The sequence below is a fragment of the Cupressus sempervirens genome, chromosome 7 (assembly GCF_028749045.1).
Source record: "Cupressus sempervirens isolate cs-2001-9-10 chromosome 7, ASM2874904v1, whole genome shotgun sequence".
NCBI lineage: Eukaryota > Viridiplantae > Streptophyta > Pinopsida > Cupressales > Cupressaceae > Cupressus > Cupressus sempervirens.
In genome coordinates, this window is record NC_143124.1 from 752,299,532 (window position 1) to 752,326,531 (window position 27,000).

General features: G+C 33.7%; 1 protein-coding gene across 2 annotated transcripts; it reads right to left on the bottom strand.

Moving 5' to 3' along the window:
* On the bottom strand, positions 1 to 24,707 carry TLP7 (tubby like protein 7). Of its 2 annotated transcripts, none has more exons than XM_089792822.1 (4): positions 23,889 to 24,707; positions 21,168 to 21,255; positions 12,471 to 12,600; positions 1 to 1,388 (listed from the first exon to the last, which is right to left on the bottom strand). In XM_089792822.1, the coding sequence occupies exons 1-4, from the start codon at positions 24,225 to 24,227 to the stop codon at positions 740 to 742; spliced, it is 1,206 nt and encodes a 401-aa protein (XP_089648948.1). In that variant the 5' UTR covers positions 24,228 to 24,707; the 3' UTR covers positions 1 to 739. The 2 variants fall into 2 exon arrangements, with proteins under 2 accessions (XP_089648948.1, XP_089648947.1); XM_089792821.1 differs by having other exon boundaries at positions 12,471 to 12,612.
* Between the last annotated feature and the right edge of the window lie 2,293 nt (positions 24,708 to 27,000).

Sequence of the window (27,000 nt, forward strand, 5' to 3'; positions counted from 1 at the left end):
TTGAAAAGCAAATTGGGATCCTTCACATAACATTCACAAGTAATAAAGTTCAAATAGAACACCAGAAAATAAATAACTGGCAAATGCAAATCCTTCAAACCTACATAGTGTTTACACGACTTCAACAACTGTTTCTCAGCCTTTGTTGAATAAGGTAAAAGAAAACATTCTCGAGAAATATACATCCATGTTTTGAGCCTGGCATACTTTGAAAACTTTTAGTCTGCAAAACATATAAAGTTTAAACCATAAGCTATTAAATACTTCTCTTGTAGGGAGGAGGGTGCTTCTCATATGTGTTTTACCTTTCCATGCAGCTAATTATAAATGAACGAAGAGCCACCTTATTGGTAACATGCTTAACCTAAATGATTAATCACTTTGCAAGTCATCAGCTGAAGATCTGTCTCATCCATATCATCAATATGAGGCTTGGAAGAAAGTGTAACTCTGGTATATGGTGCAGATGAAGTCTCCAGACAATACACAGAAAATAACCATTGATGCACAACATGATAATATTACAGTTGATGTGGCAAATACACAGGAACTTTTTTAGAAACCGATTTGCCGAGGAAAAAACATTAACAATTGCATTCTTGTAGCGGAACTTCTAAAGGACAAGCTCACTTACACCACTCACTAAAAGCACACGTCAGACATCTGCATGAGTAACCACAACCATTTTTATCAATGGCTGCATTTTTCTCTCCTTTAGAAGTTGTATTCCAAATACAGCTCACTCACAGGCAATTTTAGTACCAAAGCTGGTCAAGCATATTGCAAATGCCTGAAATGCTGAGAGAGGTTGTCTGTAGTCCATTGTAAACATGTCCTTCCCAACCTTGCCAAACTGAAGGAGAACCACATCCTGATCAACTTGTGATCCTGGACAGCTGGGATCCATTGCAGCTACTAACTGGAAATTCTTTACAGAAGCCACAGTTACACGTCCATGAAAATTCAAGCACCAACACTGTAGTTGTTCATGCCATCTTGGAGCCTTGTTCTTCAATATCATTGGCCCACTTTTTCGAACAGGACTGTTGCAGGATTCTGAAACACCACTAGATCCTTCTGCATTTGATGCAGTCATTGGTTTATCAGTTATAGAGCTTGATGATTCTTTACAGGTTGAGGGTTTCTCTCCATAATCCAAAGCTAAGAACGGTACAGATTGGAGTATGCAATGCATCCGTCTGGGACCCCTTGAGCCCAGAAGATTAAATTTGTAAGCTACCTGCCCAGCATTGTAACTTCCAGCAGGAAGTCGAGGAGAGACTTGTTTTGATGCCATCCGCCGGCTAGCTCGATTATTTGAAATTTTTGCACCATTGTGTGGGGGCTGACTATCATAAATGGTAAATTTGGTCCCCAGGAAATCAGAACTGTAATGACAACTCAAAACAAATTCAGGATAGATGCCTTAACTATGTAATTTACTGGAGCAATCAAAACATAATGGAAATTTCATTTCAAATATTAATCACAACATGGAAAGTTGACTTAGAAGGTCAGGTCCTTGTGCATATTTTTCCTTAACATTCAGCAACAAGTAACATGTTTCAATAAAAGCAGATTATTGGTGGATCACTAGTTGTGTGGGAAGCATAATTTGACTAGAGTTTCAAAATATGAGTTATTAGTACAAAATCCAGGTCGAAATTCTGCCATGTGAAATTTCAACACTTGTTCTGAGCATTTTATTTAAGTTGGCTACCAACCATAGAAACGAGAATCGCACAGAAATTGCGTGAATCGCCGGTTTGGCATTTTGATTCGGGCTTCCCGATTTTTTTTAATCCTTGAACCAGATCAGCAATTTCATCGCCATGAATTGTCCATTAAGCGATTCATCCAAAAAATCGCCAAAATCGCTTGCATGAATCGCAAAAAATTGGCCCACGCGGCTTGATAAAAAGTCAAATCAATTTTTTTTAAAAACAAATCGTTTTTTAATGTTTTATTTTTGCCTTTCCTCTTTGTTTTAACCCTAAAGGGCCTTCTAATTGTTTTTTCATTTTGTTTACAGATATTGATAGTTATAGGTTTCATGGATCTTCATCTTACATACATATATGATTTGATTGCCTTTCCTCTTTGTTTTAACCCTAAAGGGCCTTCTAATTGTTTTTTCATTTTGTTTTAACCCTAAAGGGCCTTCTAATTGTTTTTTCATTTTGTTTACAGATATTGATAGTTATACGTTTCATGGATCTTCATCTTACATACATATATGATTTGATGTCTTATGGATCTTTGTCTTACGTACATTCTATGATTTGACTCATTATGATCCTATGATTTGTATCTACTTAAGCTACAATTTACATTTTAGGTGTAACATATGTGATGGATTTATCATTTATGTTCCTTGTTTATGTATGTTAGCTTCTATTTGATGATGTTAGAGAGTGTTTAAGTTATAGAATATAAAGGGTGTATGAAATAAGTTTTAAATTGTTAAAATATCTAAATTTCAAGTGTTTTTAAAATTTGCCAATTCGTGGCCAATTTGCGATTCGATTTGGTCTTTGCCGATTCCGATCCAATTCCGATTCTCATTACTTTGCTACTAATGGTGCACTGAATTTTAGCTAAAAACGAAATTTGACAACAAAAATCACCCCTGTGAGCATCACCTAGATCCAATGAGTGCTAAGTGTTTCATTTATTCTCATGAGAGATGGATTCATGTTGAATCACTAATCATGAAACATGGGTCAATGAGTTTGACTCAAAATCACACAGTTAAATCCTGATAGCAATATCACAACAAAAATCAATTTCAAATTTAAAAACCCTTAATGTTCTCGACAAGAAATCAAAATTTCATCTATGATTTTTTCCGTCATTTCCTATGAAGAGTTTAAACTTATTGGTTTTTATCACTCATTTGTTTAAGAAATACTCACAAATAATGCTATTGCATGCTATTTGTGGTATGTCTTTATGTGAGCTTTCAGCAAACTAAAAAGTTCATTTCTTGACCAGATTTTTTTAAAATCTTTTGTGGATCCTGCTATTTACCACTTTGTATCTTATGTGAAATGTTTCATCCCAAACTTTAAGACCCAAATATGATATATATCAGACAGGAAGCATTTAATCAGTCAAATGAACCAGTTCGAATTACTGGGTCCTTCAAAAAATACCCATGTCACTGTACTGGATGACAGGTTTGAAAGCAAGGACGGAATGGACCCAGGTTTGACCAGAATACAGCCCTGCTGTCTCAAGAACCTTATGGGCTAGGTTGCATGGGTATGTGTACCCACACCCCTGGGCTGCATAGCACGTACCCAAGTACCGGGTACACGTACCCCAAGTACTGGTGCTCAGTGGAGAGCAAAACAGCTAAGGAACTTGATTAAGATTTCTGATTTTGTTTTGGTTTTTTGTTGGCATATCAGCTTCTTGTTTATCAAGCTTAATTCAATATATAATCAGTTTGAAACCCTGATACAATACTGATCAATAGTAAACTTTATCACTGCGTAAGTCAGAAGTTTATCATTTGCAATGTCATTGTTATATGATTTATGATCTTCGTGTTCATGTTTAAAGTCTGCCTTCTCTATCATGCATCTAAACATTTATCATATATTATTAATATTGTTACAAACATGTTGCAAATCTAAAACAGAAAACAATACTATACATTTGCAAACTTTATCACTGTTCTTGTTTTGAAAAACCATTGTCAGGACTCATAATTTCAAATTTTCAATAAATATTAAATTATATTAAAAAAAAGTTTGACATGGCCAAGTACCCCCGTCCTCTATTTTGAAAAATAGCCATACCCATACTGGTACCCTAAGCACCCCTGTCCCCCTGCAACCTTGCTTATGGGTAAACCATGATCATGTCCTAGTGACCTAGACCAAGCTAGGAGAACCTACACCCTAGCTCACATACGGTGCCTAGGATGACAAGTTCATGCCAAGGTAACCTGGGAGAACCCACACTGTACCCAACAGAATTTGTGGATTTAAAAGAAAAACGTCAGAATCTTAATAATAATGATTTTCTAAAAAGAAGAATACAATTTGTTTTCATAAAGTAAAACTGAAAACCTACTTTAAAACCTTAAAGGTGGCATAAAACATCTCATTTGACAAACAGAAGACACAAAAGCCTCCAATACCATTCAAAGTTGTCATTTTTTATACCTAACTTGCTGGTTTTTTTAAGGTGAAGGTTTGTAACAGTTAGGTTGTGCTTGTTAAGTGCTAAGAGAGGGAACTAGCTTGCATAAAAGACATTTGTCAGCAAAAGGTAAATTCAGTTTTAATTTAGGATTTCCTCGGAATTTTTCCATGTTTCTTAGAATTGTTTTCAGGTTTTCTGGGTTTTATTCCTTTAAAAAACAAGTTTAATGTTCTTTTAAATCATTGATCACTTTTATTACACAAAACTGTTTTCTTTTGTTGTCTTCTAGTTTATTTTAACATGCCCTATGGTTACATTTACAATTCTTACTTTTCCTTGAAGCAAGATTTCATTCAAATTAACATTATCAGATTTCCACAATCCATTAGTAAAAATCAGTTTATTTCTGAATTCGATTGTGTGTTTTAAGCATCAACATTTCGAATCACACTCAGTGATCCATCATCAAGAAGAGAGTGTAAGAATAGTAAAAGAAAGGAGTAGACCAAGCCCGACTCAACAACTATAAGAGAAGAATACAGAAACCTAGGTAGAAAAGAAAGAAATAAAAATAGAAAGAAAGAATATTTTATCTGTTATCTACTATTTTATTTTTAGTTATTTATCTACTATTTTATTGTTTTTATTTTTATTTATTTAGTTTTTATGTAATTTGATTTTATATATTATATTGGTCGGCCTTTATATATATGCAATTATTTGGTTATTAATATTTTTACTTATTTTATTTTATTATATTTAGTTTTTGTGTAAATTGGTTTTATATATTATATTTATATGTATGTACTACCTGGGTTTCTATTTTCTTTTCTCTTCTTATAGTTGCTAAGTCAGACTTGGTCTACTCCTTTCTTTTACCATTCTTGCACTCTCTCTTCTGATGATGGATCACTGAGTGTGATCCAAAACGTTGACGCTAAAAACACACACAATCGAATCCAGAAATAAACTGATATTCCATCCAAATTGTTGCTAGTTCTGGTGGAAAAAGAATAGAACAAGAAGCTCAAAGGGTCAAATAATTGATTTTAGATTACTATTGGCTAGATTATATAGAGTATCCTCTTAGTTTCACAAAGCCCATCACGAGTATGAGTATGTTTGCTGATATAATTCAATCATTTTTGGAAGTTTGGATGATGTCATGCACTCCAAGATAAAAAAAAATAAGGGTCATAATAGTAAATAAGGAGAAAGATCCCACAAAAATATTTTTTCAAAAAGGTGAAAAACACTAATATTATAGCATTAGTACAAGATGACCAAATTCTCACATGTCCTTGCATTTGTATTGTTTCCCACATATTATAGCATGACTATGCTTTCTCTGCATGGAAGGGTGGCACCATATAGAGACATTGATGTTATTTATGGGTGGTAAGGTCTCAGCTATGAAGAATATTATCAAAACTAGAATAAGATACAGTTATGAATTCGTTTGGCAACTTCATCTTGTCACAAAAACATGGTCTTAGCACTCTTCAAGACAAGTACAAGCGTGCTCATACATGGTAGTACCTCCCTACGCAAGGTTATATTTTCCCCCAGCCTCTTGCAATGAAAATTCTATCACAACTAGACAATTTTTAGTTTTCAACATTCTTGCACAGCTACATACTACATTTTACAGTTAGAAATATTGTATTGTCTCCGATTTCAACAGGTTGCAAATTCTTCTTCAGCTGAGTGGAATTGTAAAACTTACTCCTTTAACCACTCAGTTCAGTGCTGCCGATTAATTGCCAAAAAAAAAAAGCGAAATATTTGGCCTGCTGGGGGAAAACAATTGATGTACTAGTATACCCAAACTCCAAACAGCATCCCATAGCCAAACTGGCAACTAGAATTTATTGCACGGATATGGCAGCAACAACAGTGTCTTAAATTTATTAGAACATTTGTAGTATCCTAGGTTCTAGCTATACTTAGCTCATTCTTGTAGAATCCTAGCCAGTGGTCATTTAGGCTTCCTTTTTAGTTTTTCTCAGTTGAGTTTATTTTTAAAAAACACTATAATTAGCATCTATAAACTCTATTTAAGAGTTTATTCCATTTTCTCCATTCATTCAGTCTTTAACAATTTCATGGTATTAGAACGGGTCTGAGTCTAGCCCCCTTATGGGAGTGTTCAGATTTTGGAAGCTTTTAATTTTAGACTCTAACCCATGACTGCAGTTTCCTTTCAGCACCAGCTGTTTTGTTTTTTGGCCTTCTTTGGCGGCGGGGGGGGGGGTGTGTGGGGATTTTTGTTGGCAGCTAACGGGCTTTTTCTGTGAATGAAGGTGTTCTTTTGTCTGCATTTTTCTGTCCATCCGCATCAACCAAATGTAACTCCACACAATTGTTTATCTGCCAGCACCTGCATTTTCAACCCTGCAATTTCCTCCAGCAGCCATGACTTTGCCAAAACCCTAATCCAAGTTTCAGCAATGCGTTTTTCCATTTTTTTGGGATAAAAGGTTTGTTAATATTTTTTCCCTCAAAAATTAACAGGTGGATTTCCATTATTTTTACCTCTAAAAATTGAAGTTGAGTTTTACCAGACTTCCGTATTCTCTGATCCATATCTCTGTTTCTGCTTGGTTTTCATTAATCTTTCACCTAAAAATCAAGTTTGGATTTCATCGATTTTTCTCTTCAAAAATTTTTTATGTTTCTATAATAGGCGATGTTCATGTGAGATGTTATTTGAGGAATTTTACCATTTTTCTCCGGAAAAAATGAGGCTTTGGACTCGCATAATGCTCATCTGCAAAGTTTGGAGGGTTTGCCAATTTTTCCTCAGAATCATTACAATTGTTCTAAATGTTTGTCTTTCTCTACAGGGAAGACCAGCTCGGTTGTCCAACATTAGGTTGGATGATTCTATGATGATTTCTGGTCAGATTTTGCCAATTATGGGAGAGTTAGTGGAAGAGTCAGTGGCAAGCTCTACTGTCACACCAGCAAATCATGGCCCACCACTCTCCACATTTTTCTGGCTATACTTGGTCATTGGTATTCTGCAAATCCAGGGAGAGTCTCAATACTAGCAGAATGTTCTAAAGGATTTGTAATAGAAGACATGAATTGTCTTCTGCAGGGTAGTTAATAAAATGACCATTATGGAAGGGCATTAGAATATTTTCAGTATCCTAGGTTCTAGCTATACTTAACTCATCTTGTTATATTTTACTTGTTCTTGTCGAACCTTAGTTAATAGTCATTTAGGCTTTCTTTTTATTTTTTCTTGGTTAAGTCTATTTTTAGACTATGATGTAATTGGCGTCTGTAAACTCTATTTAAGAATTCAATGCTACTGCAATATTAATCAGTTTTCTCAACTTATTCAATCTTTCAAACTTCCAAAAAACTTGCAACAACACCAAATGATTCTTAGTGATAAATAATTTGATGCTATCATTGCTTATTAACAACAAATCAAACTAAACAGTTTATTGATGCAATAATTTACACAGTTGAATGCAGAGAAATTTCTTGGGGTCCGAAGCAAATTATAATTTAGAAAAGAATTGCTCAAAGAAAAGCATCTAGTGTTTATTAAAATCAAACTCCTTTTTAGAGCTTGCACATTTTGTATTCATCTTCTCGCCAAGGACTGAAACCCATTAAGTGCAGGAGTTTGAAGGACAAAATTTCTGTTAGTGTGCAGTCTGGACTGGAGGACAAAATTTCTTCTTCTTTTTAGGTGTTTTGTTCAAGAATGGCATGTGTGGAAGGTTCATAATCTATTTGACATCAGTTTGCTACAGTGCCCTCTATAGTACGGTGCCTTTATTTCAGCATATACTTCATTAGAAAAGCTTTTAGTAGAAGATTGTTGATGTAAGCTTTTAGATTTTGTGTAATTCCCATTGTGGTGCAGCTCTTCATTGTAAAAAGACATTTATGATGGTGTTGTTCCAGTATTTTGGTGTTTATTTCTATGTGGTTGTTCCATATTATGTGACTGTGTTGCTTCCCAGCCTTTCAAAAGCTTTTATTTGCTCTGCATCTACTGCCATACAGTCTGGTGGCTGTTGTGTCATTGTAAAATGCTGGAAATCATAGCCTCTTTCAGTCATTCCTTCTTGTTTCAGGTTGTTCAAGCAAACATCATTTGTGAATACTCAATCCTCCCCAGCTGTGGCAGACTTTTGTTAAATGAACACACATGTTCAAGGTATCATTATGGTGGTCTGTAATCAGCAATTGTTTGGTAAGATTCCACTAAATATTCTTGCATTTCTCATGTGGTACAGCCCTAAAACTTTAACAACATTTAGCCGCATCCAGAATTGGTGTCAAGTTTTCCATGGTAATCATTCGGTGCCAGGGTTTCCATAATCATCATTCTTATACCTGGTGCTGCTATAATCTATTTACAAATTAAACAGCAGTTTACATTCAATCAGATATTATTTGATAAAAGACAAATTTGGGTATTAATTGTCGTCTACATCAAGAAATGAGTGTTCAGTAAATTCATCAAAGGAGTTTGTATCACTCGCATAGGGAGGAAATAAAAAATTAGAGCAAGTTTAATTAAAATATTAAAAGGGATAACACAATAAATTTGTTGTCCAGTAATTTGCAACATTGGGAATAGCATTTACAACAAAAGAGTCTATCTTCAATATATAAAATGGATTATTAGAATGATTCAGTAGAAAAAATTATCATATTCCTCTTTTTAAGGCATAATTAATGTAGTTGAAGTACAAAACAGAACCATATTTCTTTTTAAATGATGGAAAGAAAACATTGTGTTAATGTAATTACATTCCCACAATCCATTAGAAGTGTGAAACAGTTTTCTGGAGTTTGATTGTGTAGATATTTCTATCATCAATGTTTCGGATCACACACAGTGATCCATCATCAGGATGAAGGAGAGTGCTAGAGAGTAGAAAATAATGGTGTCTTAAAGGTTACATTCCACATCAAAATGGTGTCTGTACTGTATTGTATTTGAAACAACAAATAAAATGAAAATTAATTGACACCGTTTGGACAGAATTTCTAGACACCGTCAAAGAAGCATGATTACTTGTAAAAACTATGACAACAAATGAATAGAATAAAATTTTACATAAGGTGAATGCAAGATTATACCAAAACATTTTGTAACTTGTTGGCAAAACTTGATCTGCACAATATCGAGTAACAACGAATTCTCAAATACAACACTAGCTTTTTGGTTTACATCCATGAAGGAATGGAATTTGCAAATATGCAGGCATTAAGAGAAGCCTACCGTTTAGCAATCAGTATCAAAGATGGGTTCAAAAAAGGCAGAAAAGGAAATATTTTTGGAAGTAATAGCATCAAACCCAACAAGGCCAACACCTTCAGTTAAAGTTTTAGTCAAAGAAGGTTGTACTAAATAAAATTCTAAGGACAGTTGAAAGTTGTGTGACATTTACAAGAGCAAGTGACACTTAAATGAAGAATATCATGCTATCATCATCAGGATGAGAGAGCAAGATTTGCCAAAAGGCACAGACCTTGTTACCAAATCCACAAACCAGCCCACACATCAGCAGTGACACCAGCACACATGTTAGACAAGGAAATGCATATCACAGGCCCATTCTAATCATTACAACAGCATAAGTTTCTTCTTTAAAGTCAAAGAAGGGAGAGCATTTCTTACAATGACATCTAAGGATGAGGTGAACATCCCGACACTTCATTTTGGATAGTGGTAATCAGAAGAAACTAGTTTCATAGGACATCATCAACAGATAAGTATGAAAACATCAACACACTCCCAAACCACATAAATAGCTTGGTATTATTGGAGTAGATATTTATATGTGAAACTACAGTGTCATGTCCATATGCAATCAAGAGATTTCAGGATGTAACCACATGGCTCCCTAGTATTAATTGGTGTTCTGTTCAACCAACATTCTAGGTGGAAAGTCACAATGCCCATCAATTTATAGCTCAAATCATCATCATCACCATATCAATCTAACTTACAAAATTTAGAGGTGGCCCTTCTAAGAAAATATCTTTGATCAATGTGAAGAAGTTTGTAGCTTTATGGCCAATACCAATATGCAGCAAATTACATTAGGGGATACGAACTAACAGCTAAATAACAACTTTTGTCTTGTCATGGAGCAAAATACAAAATGAAAAAAGAACTTCTACAATTCAAAAACTCTATCATCAAACAATTGCTTCAAAATGAGGAAACATCCAACAAAGCTGAGGCAAAGCCTCAATGCAATAATTACAAGCAAAAAATGTCAATCAATTGAGCTGAGATAAAGAAATCCATGAAAATCCAGAATAGAAATAAAAATGTCAATCAGCAATATCATATATAGTAATACACCAAAGAAATTGGTTTCAAGTCCGTAAAGAAGATGGATAGACATGTCAAGCTCTTGGTAAAAATTGCAAGGGAATTGGAAAGCGTCTTGAGACCAGAAATGAGACCCAAGAATTTCGATTTGCATAACAAGGATCCTACTTAACCCATCATGAGCCAATGTTGATCCAATGACATCCATTTTTATATATTGTCAGAATCAACAAAAATCCATTTTGGGTAGCTTAGCCCAGGAAAGTAGGAATAATAAATAAAAAAGACTTACACAAAATCTATTTAGTTCGTCAGAAATTAGAACTACAAGCAAGGTTCTAATCGCTTCTCAAGAGATAATTAATCCAAGAGGATATCATTGCTAGGGTTGCAACTCCTTCGTTGTTGATTATATCTTAAAATTATTTAACATGTCAATAAGCCTGGGTTACACTCTAAATTCTAGTGGTGTCAAAAGTATGCAATACAAAAACATGATATTGCACATCATAACAAACATGTAAAAAAATTTGAATCTCATATGAAAAGAAATTCTGTATTCTAATGAGTTTCATGTCACGTTAGATCCCCTTGAATTCTTAGAGAAATCCTTGTTACCTGGCTTTCCAATTCCAAGGCAAAACACAGTGTGTTGTAGATTCAAATATCTTCTCGTAATTTGATTAAATCTTGTCAACTACTTTCAGTTTCAATTAATCTGCATTAAGATTGCACTATCATGTGTTTATAATGTTACATTTCTTTTAACTTGGTTCATTGCTAGAATCTTAAATTTCTATAATTTGGTGGGGTGCATCTACCAGATTTTGATTTCAAATAAAAATCATGCAAACAGAAGGAATCCAGAAAACAACATTATAATCTGCAATATTCTTATGCAGAGCAGTCAGGAAAACCAATAAAATTTAAGTGAAGTAAAGCAGCACTTTAATCATACAATAGTGAAAAAAGAACTAAAGCATCAATTTAACATATATAGGAATCACTTATGATTTGTAAACAGTAAATATGAACTAGTTAACATCAAAATTAATACTATCAAATATTTTTGTCAACTTCTTGCAACATCAATACATTTCAAAAACTAGCATTAAACAAAAAGATACAATTGGTAACTTGTTACAGGATCAATACCTTCAAAAAACAAGCATTAACAAAAAGATGCAAATCTCATTTGAGAATCTTATATGACTTTAACCAGAATACAAGCGAGCCTCAATAATGAATTGATACATAAGTAAAGAGAACTGAAAATATATCACCCAAGTTAGAGACCATTTATAAAAGGCTTAAAACTAAAGCATCCAATTCAAACACCCTAGCTGTGCACCCCATGTTATTGGAAGGATTAAAATTACCAGGCTTCTTTTCAGGTGGACACAAATTTAAGAACAATCAAGCAAATAGTTTCACTGAAAAACAGTTACATGCTAAAGACAAGGTTTATACAAGACACAAGCTGATCCCTTTCCTGTAGAGATAATCTCGGTAAATATAATACAAATTGCTACAAAACCTGTGTTACCCAGGGACACATTTCCAGCATAATTTGATCCATCCTGGAAATGGGGACATCCCAGAAACTCAGAAATTTTTGGAATCCCGAGCAATGGCTGTCACATAAAATTAATATTTGAGTTTTGATCATTTGTTTGACTTCCACTCTCATGTGAACTCTCAACTTTAATTACTTGACACAAATGTTATATGTGAAGGTTCTATAGTATATATAAGCATGCTTTAACCATGTTTTTATATGAATATTTTCCTAGTTTTTTAACAGTCATCCCCACTGCCATCCATCCCCTGTCGTCCCCGAAACCTGTTTCCCCAAGCCCCCATCTCAGAACCCAGAGTAGCATAGTACAAAACCAATAAATTTCTATAAGAAAAATTCAAAATTCAAATCATACATGCAAATAGATCATATATTCAATCACTAATATAAAAGTCATTGACTAATTTGGTAACATACCTCAATTTTCCTACATATGCATTACTTCCTTGGGACAGATCTTCAGCATCAAGAGAGATAATGTATTCAACACTAGTAGCATGCCTAAACCTCTTCGCAGCCAAAAGAAACTTCCCTTTATCCATTATGGCTGCAGATTCAACTTGCAATGAGATTGACAATATAATTAAAATTTGAAAATCATTGCCAGAGAGAGATAAAAACAAATAAACATCAAACATAGAAAATAACATATATCCACAAATCTTAAAGAGACTATGGCACACAGACTTGACAGATAACAGACAGATCTGAACAATTAGTAATTATCATCTTAAATTACAGAGCTACATCAGATATAATAAAAAATATTTTTATGTGGCTTGTTTCCTTTGTTCCACTATATAAAAATGCTCAGAAACAGATTGAAGATCAAATGAGTTTCAATGAAGTTGACATTGCATAAACCATTCAAGTAAATTTACAAACAACTTTTAAATTTCAATATATAAAGCATTTTGCCCTTCCTAAAGGAATCCCCGTAAAGTTAATTTAAATCCTTCAATTCACCTATTTGGCAAACTTCAGGAATTTTCTGCCAATGCGCTGGCATTTCTCAAATTTTCAACTTGTAAATACAGAGAAAAATATAACAGATTTTTGAATGTGACTCACAATTTTTATCATCTATGGTTTCAATCAAACTTAATGATCAAAACCATTCATGATAAGAATTGCAGAGTAAAATCCAGAAATCTGTGGACTGAAAATTTCATGCTTTTACAGAAAGAAATGTCAAATCTCAAGTAGCATTCCATTTAAAGGGAAATGACAAAGCATGGAAAAAGTGAAGTCCCTTCAAGTACATGGGGATAAAACAGGAAAAACATGCCAAAGCAAGGTATATTTAATAAGAACAGCAAACTAGGCAGGAGCCTACAACAAAACGGTAACTTGTGAGCCTCTCATGTGGGAGGTCTTGGTCTCGAATTCACTCGAATGTAACACAAAAATAATTAATTATAACAGATAATAATAGCTAATCAAGGCTTCGGCCGCTTCTTGATCCAAAAAAAAATTAGGAACAGCAAACTAAAAAATAATTGTACTTACTTTTCATACCAAACATGGTATGCATTACATAGAAGATGTCAAGAACATAACTAGATCAAATATCATTGAACAGGTAAAAGGACTATTGCAAGTCTAGATCTAGGTCACCGGATTCAACCCAGAAATCTTAGGGTACCGGTCCGTCCCAGCCCAGCCCAAATTTGTGTCCAAATGCGGTTCAACCCAAACACAGCCAGGGTCCCTTATTTTGACTGTGGTTTGCTCTGCAGGACCCGGGAAAAACTTTTTGCCATATTTGAAGCAAATTTTGATGTGAGACGCAGAACCCAGGCAGAATTTGAACAAAAATTTATTGCTGCAGAATTTTACTTTGTGAAAATTCTACTTTGCTCCTGGGCAGAATCTTTTACACACCAAGAACTTCTACTTCGCTCTCATTTATCACTAGCGAGTCGCTGCAAGGAATAAAACACTTCCACTCTAGACTGTATTTCATCACAGTGATAAATATAGCTATAGTCTTCCTTTCCTTATTATTCATCATGCCAACTATAATGATAAAACGACTCACAATTTACATTACAAAGCAGAACACTAAAATGAAACATGTCCACCAATATTATACACAACAATATTCTTTATTTGAATCGGCTGGCTTAATAATATGATCCGTGCACTTGGATATCTCCCTCTTTAATATTCAAACTAATTTTAATAATAAATAATAGATATTAATAAAGATATTGTGTACAATATTTCTATAATATATATTATAATATTACTAATAAATTATAATTTATAAATATGAAATATCAATAAATAATATATGTTACATATATTACACGTATTGACTTTATATATATAAATAAACAGTGTACACTTTATTTTGGTACGGATAAACCCAGCTCCAAATCCAAACCAGAACCCACAACTTAATTCTAGATACAATGCTTTTTATTAAAATGAATCAGTATTCTTTATTTGTGTGCAATTAAAATGCAATATTTTCTGAATAACAAGGTGGTTTTGGAACAATATACAAATTTTGCTCGGCACCAGGTTTGACTCTTTCGTTCTACAACGTGATACATCATACAATTGACAGATTACAATTTCTCTTTCTTTGTTGTATAATGCTATATGCTCAAGTATGCTTTGGTTTTAGGTTCATTTTAGCAACCATATTTATCTTTTTCTCTGCTGCCTACCACAGAGATGTTGAACTCTCAGAAAAATATGGTCTTTGATCACGCAAATAACAGATAGTAGCTCTTTTGAGACCAAATGAAATCATACTCAAAGCAATAATTCAACAAAAAGTTGCATAAAGCCTTACAGATCTCTAATTCTAAGCGAAAATATTCCAGTTTATTTTTCAAGTATATGCTCGGCACCACATTTGACTCTTTCATTCTACAACATGATACAATTGACAGGTTACAATTTCTCTTTCTTTATTGTATAATGCTATATGCTCAAGTGTGCTTTGGTTTTAGGTTCATTCTAGCAACCGTATTTATCTTTTTCTCTGCTGCCTACCACAGAGATGTTGAACTCTCAGAAAAATATGGTCTTCAATCACGCAAATAACACATAGTAGCTCTTTTGACACCAAATGAAATCATACTCAAAGCAATAATTCAATAAAAAGTTACATAAAGCCTTACAGATCTCTTATTCTAAGCGAAAATATTCCAGTTTATTTTTCAAGTGTATGCCCCTGGCCCTAGAGCAGCTTATCATAACAGAGCACAAAGAAAGCAAAAACTGATTGCACAACATGGTTTGAGTTTCATATTAATCTCAGATAAGCTTTTCTTTACAAATCCTTGCACCATCTGCTTCAAAGAGTCTAACAAAAATTTGATTCCCTCACATGTTAAATTTCAAGATGAAAATTCCTGATCACAACAGTTCATCCAAATAAATCAGTAATTAAGTGTCCACAAGTCCTAATGATAGCCACAAATTTTATAAGCACCCACAAACTTGAATCTCTGACACTACCAACATATATATTCCTCAATCCTTCTGAGACAAAATAATTAGAAACTACATACGCAAAACACTTAAATGAAAACATGGGAGACATTTTCTGTGTGTTTCCAGAGATAGTTTGTTCTCAGAATAGGTTTCCCAGCTTGTTTTTATATCTTTTGTATAGTTTAATGACTAATCAAAGTCCTCTCATTTCATTTTCAAGCATTTCTATAAAAGAGACACTGGTGTCAAGTGATTGACAGCCTTGATTGTACGATTATATTTATTTTCTTCCATTTCTAATTTTTTTTAATTTTTCCTTTGTTTCCCATTTGGAACAGTCTATTTCGAGTGCTTCCAGATCTGCATTTAATTTTTGTTTTTTTGGGCCATTTCAATCATTTTTTCCCTTCTTTTTGTCTTTTCCTAAATCCTTTTTCCTATTTTCCTGTAAGCTATAGTAGATTTCCACACTGCTTCCCCATTTCGAAAAAATCTTAAGTTCTGATTTCCAGAGAAGCAAAAATCTCCAAAATTCCTGAATATACCCAATTTGCTGCAATTCCTTCACAATTATTCCCATGGACAATTTTTCCTAAAAAAAATTAAGTCATTTTTTTAAATTGTTGACTGCACTTCTCAGCATACTTGTTTTGCATTTACATTGCATAAAATTTGCATCTGAAACCTTTGTCAGTCTCCCACAAATTTGTTAAACCCTCAAAACAAACAAAATATTTATAAATAGCACAGTTGTGTGATATTATTAGGAAACAACTACAAACAAGAGCTCGTTGGAACATTCATATGGGGTACAGCTAGTCAAAAATTTCCACGGAGTCAGGAAGCTGTTCAAATGAGACAAAGGTGGCCAATCTTTTGCTGTAACATAATTGCAAAGACATTCTATAACATCACACATATAAAAAGTAATTACACAAAATTCAACCAGCACATACAAATAGATGAATAAATTGTTAAATTTTAAATGTGTACATCAAAAGGATTTATTACTTCAAATTAACAAGATAAACAACAGTAAATTTTAATCTTATTTTGGTTGGGATTCAATCCAAAGAGAGTGTTTTAATGTTATGACAAGTGAATGGTCTTTATTCTAACGGTATATCTTTGCTTCGTGTTCGTGCTTCATATCTGGGTCTACTCTATCATAGTTTAATATTATCTAATAATCAGATGCTAGGATTTCTGTCAATATCTATAACACTCAGTTTAATTTTTTGTCTACTTATCTAAATCTATTTTTAAATAAAATTTTCTAAGTGCACATCAAAAATTTATTTCAATTTAAATTAAACAAGATTAAAAAAATATGTTGAATCTATTTTATTTTGGTGAGGCTTCCATCCAAAAGAGAGTATTTTACTATAATAATAGGAAAATGGTCTATAATCTAAGGTTATATTTTGGCTTGATGTGTCTACAGATTTTATGTCTGCTTTATGATGGTTTAATGTTGTGTCTACTTCTGCACAACTAAATTGTTACTGTAAACAGCATTTGATGGTTTATCTTTTTCTATAATGATGTCCTTGTAAATTAGTTCTCCGGAAAAAAATTAATTCATATTCTTGGCTAAATGGTTTGAATTTAATGCTAATTCGTCCTCTCTATCATAACATTGTTTTGCTTCATGACAATACTATTTTTCATTTTTTAACCATTCTCATTACTAGAACTGAAGAGGTAATATTATAAGTAGGTCATCTTCTTCATAACATTTATCATTTTCTCAAATAGTAGTACAAATGCCCTTGGCTGCATAAAAACTTTGGCCTGATCTTTATATGTAACCCAATATTGCACCAAGATGTTCATTCTTTGTAACATAAAAATCTTGGTCATTATAATTGTGTATACTTTTTTGATAATATGCATATATATCCTAAAATGTGTTTTATAAGTCTAGTTCTACTTTATATGAGTCGGTACTTCGACTAAATTTGAAGGTTTGGTTTAATTAAAAGCTTTTCAGTGTGACTTGGTTTTATACCTTAAATATTTTAAAATGCTTGGTTTAATTAAAAGCTTTTCAGTGTGACTTGGTTTTATACCTTAAATATTTTAAAATGCATAATTCATCGCCATTTGACCCTACCTATTGTGAGAAATGGTTTCTCTTTTATCAATGATTACATTTTCTATTTTAGTTTGGGTGATATATCCTTTAAAGTTTCTTACTTGAAACTTTTGCAGTGATAAAATGTTTTTTCTTTTATCCTACTGCAATGCAAACATGTTTATTGTAGTTATCTTGAGGTCTTACTAAGTTTTCAATGTTTTCAGAATTTGTATGACAATGCAGTCTCTATGATTAAACATTCTTTTGATATCAATAATAATTTAGAGTACAGTTCATATAATTTGGAAAGCAGTGTTAGAAACATTCTACCATCTACTCACATAATACAACAAGACAAGTGGTCCACTCACATATCATTCAGCTATTTTACTGTTGACAATGACTTTATCAAACTTCATACCAAACTTACCTAATAATTGTTTAGTAGCAAATCTTACATGCTACACTGCTTTCTGCTATTTAAGACAAACTTTTCATTTGGACAATTCATGGGCTCAACTCTCTATTTTATTTTCTCTCTATATCTCCATGCTGTAGAAATGCCTTCAAATTTCAAAGAACGCAGTTTTTGTCTCTTTTTCAGTATTTTTTATGTTTTATTATAATCTGATTTTCCCTCATTTTTTCTCATTTAAATCCCAATTTCAAAATCCTTATATTTTTACTTTTAGTTTGACTATTTTTCGCCATAAGATTTTTGCTGCTATAATGATTTCACAAACAAGTTTTTAGAACTTGTAAGGGGAGATCAAGGACTAGGCAGATTGCATGAAAATTATGGAAAAAGCCTGGTTTTTTTCCTGGAACAAGTAGGCTGGGTGACTGAAGATTTGATCCTGTGAAGCGCTGGCAAAGGGTGACAGGCTTTTTCAAGAATTGGTATAGGTGAACAGGAAGCAGGAAAGCGATGGCAAGTAAATTCGAACCATGGTGGGTCTGTTTCTGACGATGATGTCATAAGTATGACTGATCGTGCATGGGCTTTTTGCCTTCTATGTATAAAATATGTAGGGTGGTTATGGGTGGCTTTTTAAGATATCTAAAGGGATAAAGATATAGGATGTACTTATTTTAGAAAGTTGTTAAAGTCATGGGATGTAATGCCCACTTTTCATGGTCTTTATATGTAATGCTCTTTTTTAGATGAATAAAAAATCTCTTATTAGTAAATAAAAACAAGTTTTAAAACTTTTCCATTTTCCCATTCTGGTAACTTTACCCAAAAGCTCTGGTTGCGAATGGCTTTAAATATAGCTTTGATGGCAAATTTGATCCACTTTTAACCTTCAAAGTTGTACAGCTATCCCTGCAACCAACATGACAACATGATCCACTTTAAGCGCACTCGACTTGGGGTATAACTAGGATAGGTGACCTCCCAGAAAGTCCCAATGCTTCACCTCTGTGAGCATCACCTGGATGCAATAAGTGTTAAGTGTTCCATTTATTCTCATGATAGATGGGTTCATGTGAACCACTACTCATGAGACATGGGTCAATGAGTTTGACTCAAGAACTACACTATTAAATCTTGATAGCAATATCACAATTTGACTTGTTGTCAAAAATATCTCCTACTTATCAATCGATGAGCTTAAGGGGCTTTCTAATGAATGGTTCATAAGGCACAACACTTGGTGAAGGTTTTGCAAATTAGGTTGCAAGCAGAATAGGTTTAACCATGGAGGAAACTCCATAGTTAAGCGCGCTCAAGCTGGAGTAGTACTGGGATGACCTCCCAGGAAGTCCCAATGCTTCACCTGTGTGAGAATCACCTAGATCCAATGAGTGCTAAGTGTTCTATTTATTGTCATGACAGATGGGTTCATGTGAGCCACTACTCATGAAACATGGGTCAATGAGTTTGACTCAAGAACTGCACTGTTAAATCTTGATAGCAATATCACAATTTGAATTGCTATAGAAAATATCTCCTACTTATCAATTGATGAGCTCAAAGGGCATTCTAATGAAAAGTTCATAAGGCGCAACACTTGGTGAAGGTTTTGCAAATGGGATTGCAAGCAGCGTGGGTTTAACCATGGAGGAAACTCTGTGGTTAAGCACACTCGAGCTAGAGTAGTATTGGGATGGGTGACCTCCCAGGAAGTCTCGGTGCTTCACCTCTCTGAGCATCACCTAGATCCAATGAGTGCTAAATGTTCCATTTATTCTCATGAGAGACAAGTTCATGTGAACCACTACTCATGAAAAATGGGTCAATGAGTTTGACTCAAGAACTATACAGTTAAATCCTTATAGTAATATCACAATGAAACATCTCTTCTCAAACTTTCAAAGCAGTAGAAAAGAAGGATGACAGATTAAAGTCATGGCATTTGAACAGTCCATGTACATTGTAAATTAGAATGCTTATGGTAAAAACTAGGTGAGAATTTTTTTAATGACATTATGGATCACAGTCTCTGAAACATCACGTAGAAGAAGAAAACTGAGATAGATTGCACAACTAAGCTATATGAAAAGACATATAGGAAGGTAAGAAGCAAAAAACAAGAGTTGGAAATATAAACTAAAACTTTGAGAGAGAGAGAGAGAGAGAGACGGCAGGAGAGAGAGAAACTGAAATAAATAATAAATTGAGAAATTCAAATCGGAAGGTAAGGAAATGAAAAAATTAAGAAAAAAATTTTAAAATAACAAATTAATGAAGAGATTAGCTAATGATACCCAAGTTTCCAGTTATATTAATCTAAGAACTTAGAAAAATGATAAATGTTGGATTGATATTAGTAATACAATTAGAGATTTTCATAAACTTATTAGGATGGTTTAAAGTTGTAATATAGAATAAAATTCTATTAAAGGAAATAAGAGATTATTATTACGATACTAAAATTGAAAATTTGGGGATCATTACCTTTTTCCTTACTAATTTACTTTTTTTCACTTTTTTCTTTCCTACCTTTCTGACTGAATTTCTGATGCTATATTAATTTATGTATTCCTCTCTTCATTCTCTTTAATTATTTAGGTTTTTTCCCTCTGCTAGGTCTTTTTTTCCCACTCCCCTCCATCTCCCTATTTGTATATAGCCTCATTCTTTTATCTGAAAAATGGCAATTCAAAAATTCTCACACCTGTTTTACATATTGTGTTCTAGTTAAAATGACAAATTCAAGGCCTACAAGTCTTGCTAGAAAGACCAAGAAACTAAAATGCATTCAACAATTCACATAAAGTACACATAGAAAAGCATATGTTCATTATGCCTTGCTTTCAACAGTTCTAGATATACAAATATCAATCAAACTAAAATAACAATTCACATAATCTACACATAGAAAAGCATACTTTCATTATGCCTTGCTTTCAACAGTTCTAGATATACAAATACCAATCGACGTGGACTTCTTAATGGTCAATTAAAACAAGATATCCTATAAAATCGAATTGTTCCTCAAAGTTAAACATGACTTCCCTCAAAAAGAAAATAAAAGAACTGATAAGAGACTGTCTAGACTCTAAACTATTAGCTTGTAATCAACGTATCTGATTATGAAACTAAAATTCAAAATACTGTGAGAATGGAAGCATACTTGGTGAAAACCCAAGATATAAATAATATGTTGATGTTTCTTTGTCCCTTTTGATAAAGCACTGCATTGCGGGGTCACGTGGACCAGGCTGCATAAGAAACATCAAATTGCAATAGCACTTGTCAGGACTCAGAACGCTTTCATTTGTCTCCTCTATGAAAGTTAGGCAGTGGAATAAATAAACTAACATGTGAATTCACCAAAACATAAATGCTCTCAATGTACTGCTTTGCATCTTAGAAGAAAAGGTGAAATGAGTCATACAGATCCAACCATCAGCATAAATAGAATGGGCAACCTGCTAGTCAACATGTTCAATGTCTAAGTTTCATGGCTGATGTATAGTGGTTTGATCAACCTAGTCAAATGAACGTTCCTCATAAAGATGCAATGCATGATGTATGAATGCACTAAATCACTATAACATTATTATATACACAATACAGTATATCTGAAATCCTTATCTCCGTCAAGATTATAACTCCTATGAAATAGGTCCTTGTAACTCAACTCATTCCAGAAAGCTTAAATCCATATTCCACATTTATGTAAATCAAATCCACTCATATGTTAACAGTTTCCAATGAAACTGCTACAGTCCTTACCACAACAACTATGACCTTCCCATTTACTATAACATGCTTTCAGAGAAATAATCCACTCATATTTTTATATTTTCTAGTGAAGCCGCTCCAGACCTTAATATGACTACTATGACATTCCAATTTATTATGATATGATTCCAAAAAAATATCGCAGAATGCTTATTGTCATAGCTAAACAAAGGGAAATAATGGAAGAAACACCTGCTATATACACTGCAGCACATTCAATGCAGTCTTATGTGTGTATGATCTGAATGGCAACAAAATCATTTATTTTTTAAGTTGCTATCACTGTTATTTTCATATCGACTGATCAATTGGTTGTGTTATTGCCAAAATCCTACATTCTAAAATCTCATACCATCTATTTGTTCCACTTTGTTTAGTTGCCAAAGGCTTGAAAAAGAAAACACGGCAAAGGAAAAACAGAACCTAGAACAGAAGACTGTCTTGAGCAAACAAAACAATGAAGGATAAATTGAACTTATACAGAAGATAATCAGTTGATCAAAATCAGCTCATGAACTGCATAATCAGATGAACACAGGGATCAAAAGAAAGCAAATCTAAAAGCAGAAATAAAGGCAAATCAACCCCTTTTCCTTGTTTCATTTGTAGATTTCTACTCCACAAGGTAGTACAAATCAGTCAAGAGAAAGCACTTACATACTACTCACTTTAACAACAATGTAGATAAAATATATATGCAGCTATTTCTTTAAAAAAGAGTCTAGTTCCAATCAGCATGCATGATGGACAAAGAGTGTAGGATGAGAACTCGGAAAGAAAGTTGCCATGGGCCAATCATGTATAGCAAGTATCAAGCAACTACCACTTCCGTGGAAAACTCTTGTCAAAAGTCACAAGTCTTCAAGAAAGATCATTATGAAATATTAGCTCAAACAACCCAGTTTGCAACTACAATTTAGAAAATCAACAATATCATTAATAAAGCAGATAGAATTTTTGCAGTGCATTATTTTTAGATAAGAACTTTTGGAATCAAATATGTGCTGTTTTTGATACTCCAATCATCCCTTGAATGTATTTCTTATGTCTACTAATTTTTTAAAGAAGAGAAACAATCTCTTGGGAGCTTGAACGGTTCTCCTCCACAACAACTTAAGGTAAAGTACAAATCAGTCTAGAGAAAGCACTTCAATGCAAAGTCTCAGAAAACACCTACATGCTATTCACTTTAACAACAATATAGATATACCATATATGCAGCTAAATCTTAAAAAGAGTCTAGTTCCAATCAGCATGCATGATGCACAATGATTATACAATGACAACTCAGAAAGAAAGGTTGCCATAGGCCAATCATGTGTAGCAAGTATCAAGCAACAACCACTTCAAGGTAAAACCTTTGTCAAAAGTCGCCAGCCTCCCAGGAAGATCATTATGAAATAACTCTAACATCCCAGTTTCCAACTACAATTTAGAAAATCAACAATATTATTAATTAAGCAAATAATGTTTTTGCAGTGCATTATTTTTAGATAAGGATTTTTGGAATCAAATGCGTGCTGCTTTTGATACTCCAGTCCTCCCCTGAATGTATTTTTTATGTGTGCTAAATTTTTAAGGAAGAGGATCTTTCGGGAGTTTGAACAGTCCTCTAGGTGCTGAATATATCAGATGATGCTTAAAGGTATAGAGTTGAAAGTAGCAACCATCACATAACAACAAACATGACAAATAGAATTTGCACCCTGTAGGTCTCTCCATCTCTTAACTATTACACATACTTGATAATGAACATTTCATAAGGCACAAGACTAGCTGAATATTTTATATATGAGCTAGCAAGTTAAGTGAGCTTGATTGGAAGCGAGGAATTGGCAACTAGGTAGTAATATTGGGATAGGTGACCTCTTAGAACGTCCCAATGCGTCACCCTTACCAAAATGCAATGAGTGCCAAGCGGAATGTTCAGGTTCAATGAGACTGATGATGTGGTTCTGTCACAACAAATCATTACATAATTGGGTACACTGTAAAGAAACACCAGTTACATGAAAATATCATTTATGGCTTCCCACTCCTGCCCAAGGCATCCACAATTGCAAATCAGGAAAGTAAAAACAAAGACTTCATGAAGAGTTAGAGATACCTGCTTAAGAGATGCCGGAAAGGTCAATTTCCCACACTGGTCGGGACCTTTCACAATCTCCTTTGTAATCTCTCTCCAGCTCTTACACACGGCAGCGCAGGCAACCACATTTTTCCGGCCAGGCCAAGCCCCCTCACTGGCCTCTACTCTCTGAATCATCTCCGTCAGTAATTCCGGCAACATATTAGACCAACTGTCGTGTTCCTCCTCCTCCTCTGCCGCCACGGTCTGGATTTCATCCCTAACGCTGTTCTGAGATCGTCCCCGGAGAACCCTCGCTTCAAAGCTTCTCTTCGAAAAGCTGCCAATCCCTCCCTGAATTATACTCTTCAAAGCCATCACAAATCCTTGAAAACCAAAATCAAACCAGTCCCTCTTCCTGTTACCGTCTAATGCGGCTTCATATATAAATATCTCGCCGCAACTACACTACAACAGCCTGATCTAAAGCCATTTTCGAAAAAGAGGATCCAAAGAAAGAAGGCAAAAGAATCTCACTCTTTCTACAACAGATCGATCCCAAAACACGTAACAGGTAAAGCGACACCAAACTTCTTTCCCACAATTTCAAGTAGAATGTCCAAAATTAATTTGACAAGTTGCCAATGAAAATCTCCTCCAAAACCACCTCCGAATGGATAACTTGATTGCTAATAAGCCTAACCAAGATTCAATATTTTCATTAATTAAAATATATTTTATATATCTACCTCGCGGATGCCTCGACCACAGAAATAATTTGCAGATATATCACAGAGAGACTTCCGAAGAGCACCAGTAACCCTAATTATTCTTTTTTGTCTATGTGAAAACCGGCATAATCCGATTAGCCACATAAACATCGGCATAGAATACAATTGAATTCAATTTGAACGAGGTGACTGCGAAAGCGAAAGATTCCCACTCGATTGAATACAAATTTTTGACTGTGTCGATCACATTAACCCTGGACTTTTACGTTGCAGAATTCGTCGTTTCGCCAGCCATGCCGCCCTTTCCCAAGGGCCCCATTCCCAATTAACCTAACGAATATCCTTTACCTCTCTTATCACCACCCTGTTCACGAAACCACCATCCCTCCGTTAACTCACGTGAATTTCTCTCCTGTCAACAGTTCCACGATCTTCTCGGAAGTTGCAACGTAACAGATCGATTTAAATCCGTTTTACCCCGTCAATGAAGTCTCCGCGTCCGATGAATTTTTTAATCGATCTGGAATGACGTCCTACTTTTCGAGGCACTCCTCATCATTTGACAATCCAACCCACCAGGGTGGCCCGGGTTCGACTCCGGGGAGTTACGTGTGCATTTGACCTTTAAATATCATAATTTGCTCTCAATTTCCGAGCCACATGATGGTCGAGGGATCGAACCCCGCAGGGTACGGCAATTTTCAATCGTAATAAGACTTGACTTCTACGTTCATTGACGGCGAAGGTAAAGAGATGAAAGAATATATAGATAATAAATAGTCTGTCAGTGTCGAAGTCAGTGATGACGTGGAGTAGCAATAAGTAGGCATTAGACTAATCTACATTTGTTACAAGTTGGTGGAAGGAATCACTCAAACAAGAAATTAGTGCAAGAGGTTATTTGTTTGAAAGGAGCTTAGCAAGAAGTTTTTCCAAAATTAAAAAATTGTTTTCTTAACTTGTCTAATTTTAAATTTTTTTCCTTCCAAATTTGGTGTTTTCTTCTTGTTTTCATTTTGGTTTCCATCTATAATGATAAGTGTTGTAATAATGTATATGTTTCATTTGTATTTAATTTTAAGAATTGGTGTTGACTTTTTAATTTCTTTTTCTTTTTTCTATTTGTTGTCTAAGTGTGTAAGTTCAAAATAATTGAAAGAAACATAAATAAGAAATTAGTTCATCGGTTATTTGAAAGGAGCTTAGGAAGAAGTTTTTCCAAAATTAAAAAATTGATCTCTTATCTTACCTAATTTTTTATTTTTTTTCACTTTCAAGCTTGTAATTTTCTTCTTTTATTTTGAGTTTAAGGATAAATGGTATGATAAGGTTCAATCTTTCAATTTTTATATAATATGAATTTTGTTTGATTTGTTTGTATTCAATTTTAAGGATTAGAGTTGATATATTATTTTCAATTTTCAATGTTTATCTTTTGTCTAACTTTATATGTATAGTTTATTAGATTGGCCTTGGTCAATTCTACAATTTGTTGACCAAAACTTCTATATTTTAAATTGAATTTCAAGGGAAGACTTGAGTCTTCAAATTAAATATTTATTTGTCAACTCAAAGTGTGAATTGTTTTAAATAATACCTTTGGAGTTATGTTTAATGGCTAGTGCTAGCTCATTTTGACATTTCTAGTTCACATGTAAACATCTTGAAACCTGGACATAAAGCATTCAATAAACAATATTCAAGCATCTAAAATTTGTTACCTTCTTGCATTAACATATTGTTACTTTTGCATAACAATGTATAAGTGATCATTGTTTTAAGTTATAGAATGTTCATCAAGGGTTTGGCAAACGGAGAACTAATCCTTGCCTACAAAGTCTTGCATTTCATTTTAAAACATCATCCTTAATAGATATAGAGTTTAAATCCTTTCATGTGTAGTTTGGCACTCTTTATTTACCATATTATAATATCCCTCAAAGATAATACATCTATTGGTCTTTGTAATACATGTTCCTTTGTCATCACTGTAGAATATGTTGTCAAAACAAATGAGACCCTTTCTATGAACATGTTAGTTTTATGTTATAATTGTTGATATAGTACTTTGATATATAGAGTATTTAATTATATCATTTTAGTGGATAGTGATGACTACTTTCTTATGATAATGATATATTGTGTGCTTTTAGTTGAAGGTTATAGATATTTTATGTTAGAGTAATGATTAATTTCATTTCATTTATTAAATTACATTTACTTCCTACTTATGATTTCACTTTATGCACATGCATTTCCATTTAATAATTAAATATTGATTATTAAATGTCATTTACCTCTTAAGGGTTTCCCTACTAGGGTTTTACGATCTCCTTTATTAGGATTGATCCATTGTATTTTCATTCATTTTTTTCACTCTAATAATATATTCTTGCATATTTTCATAGCCAAACCCTTGC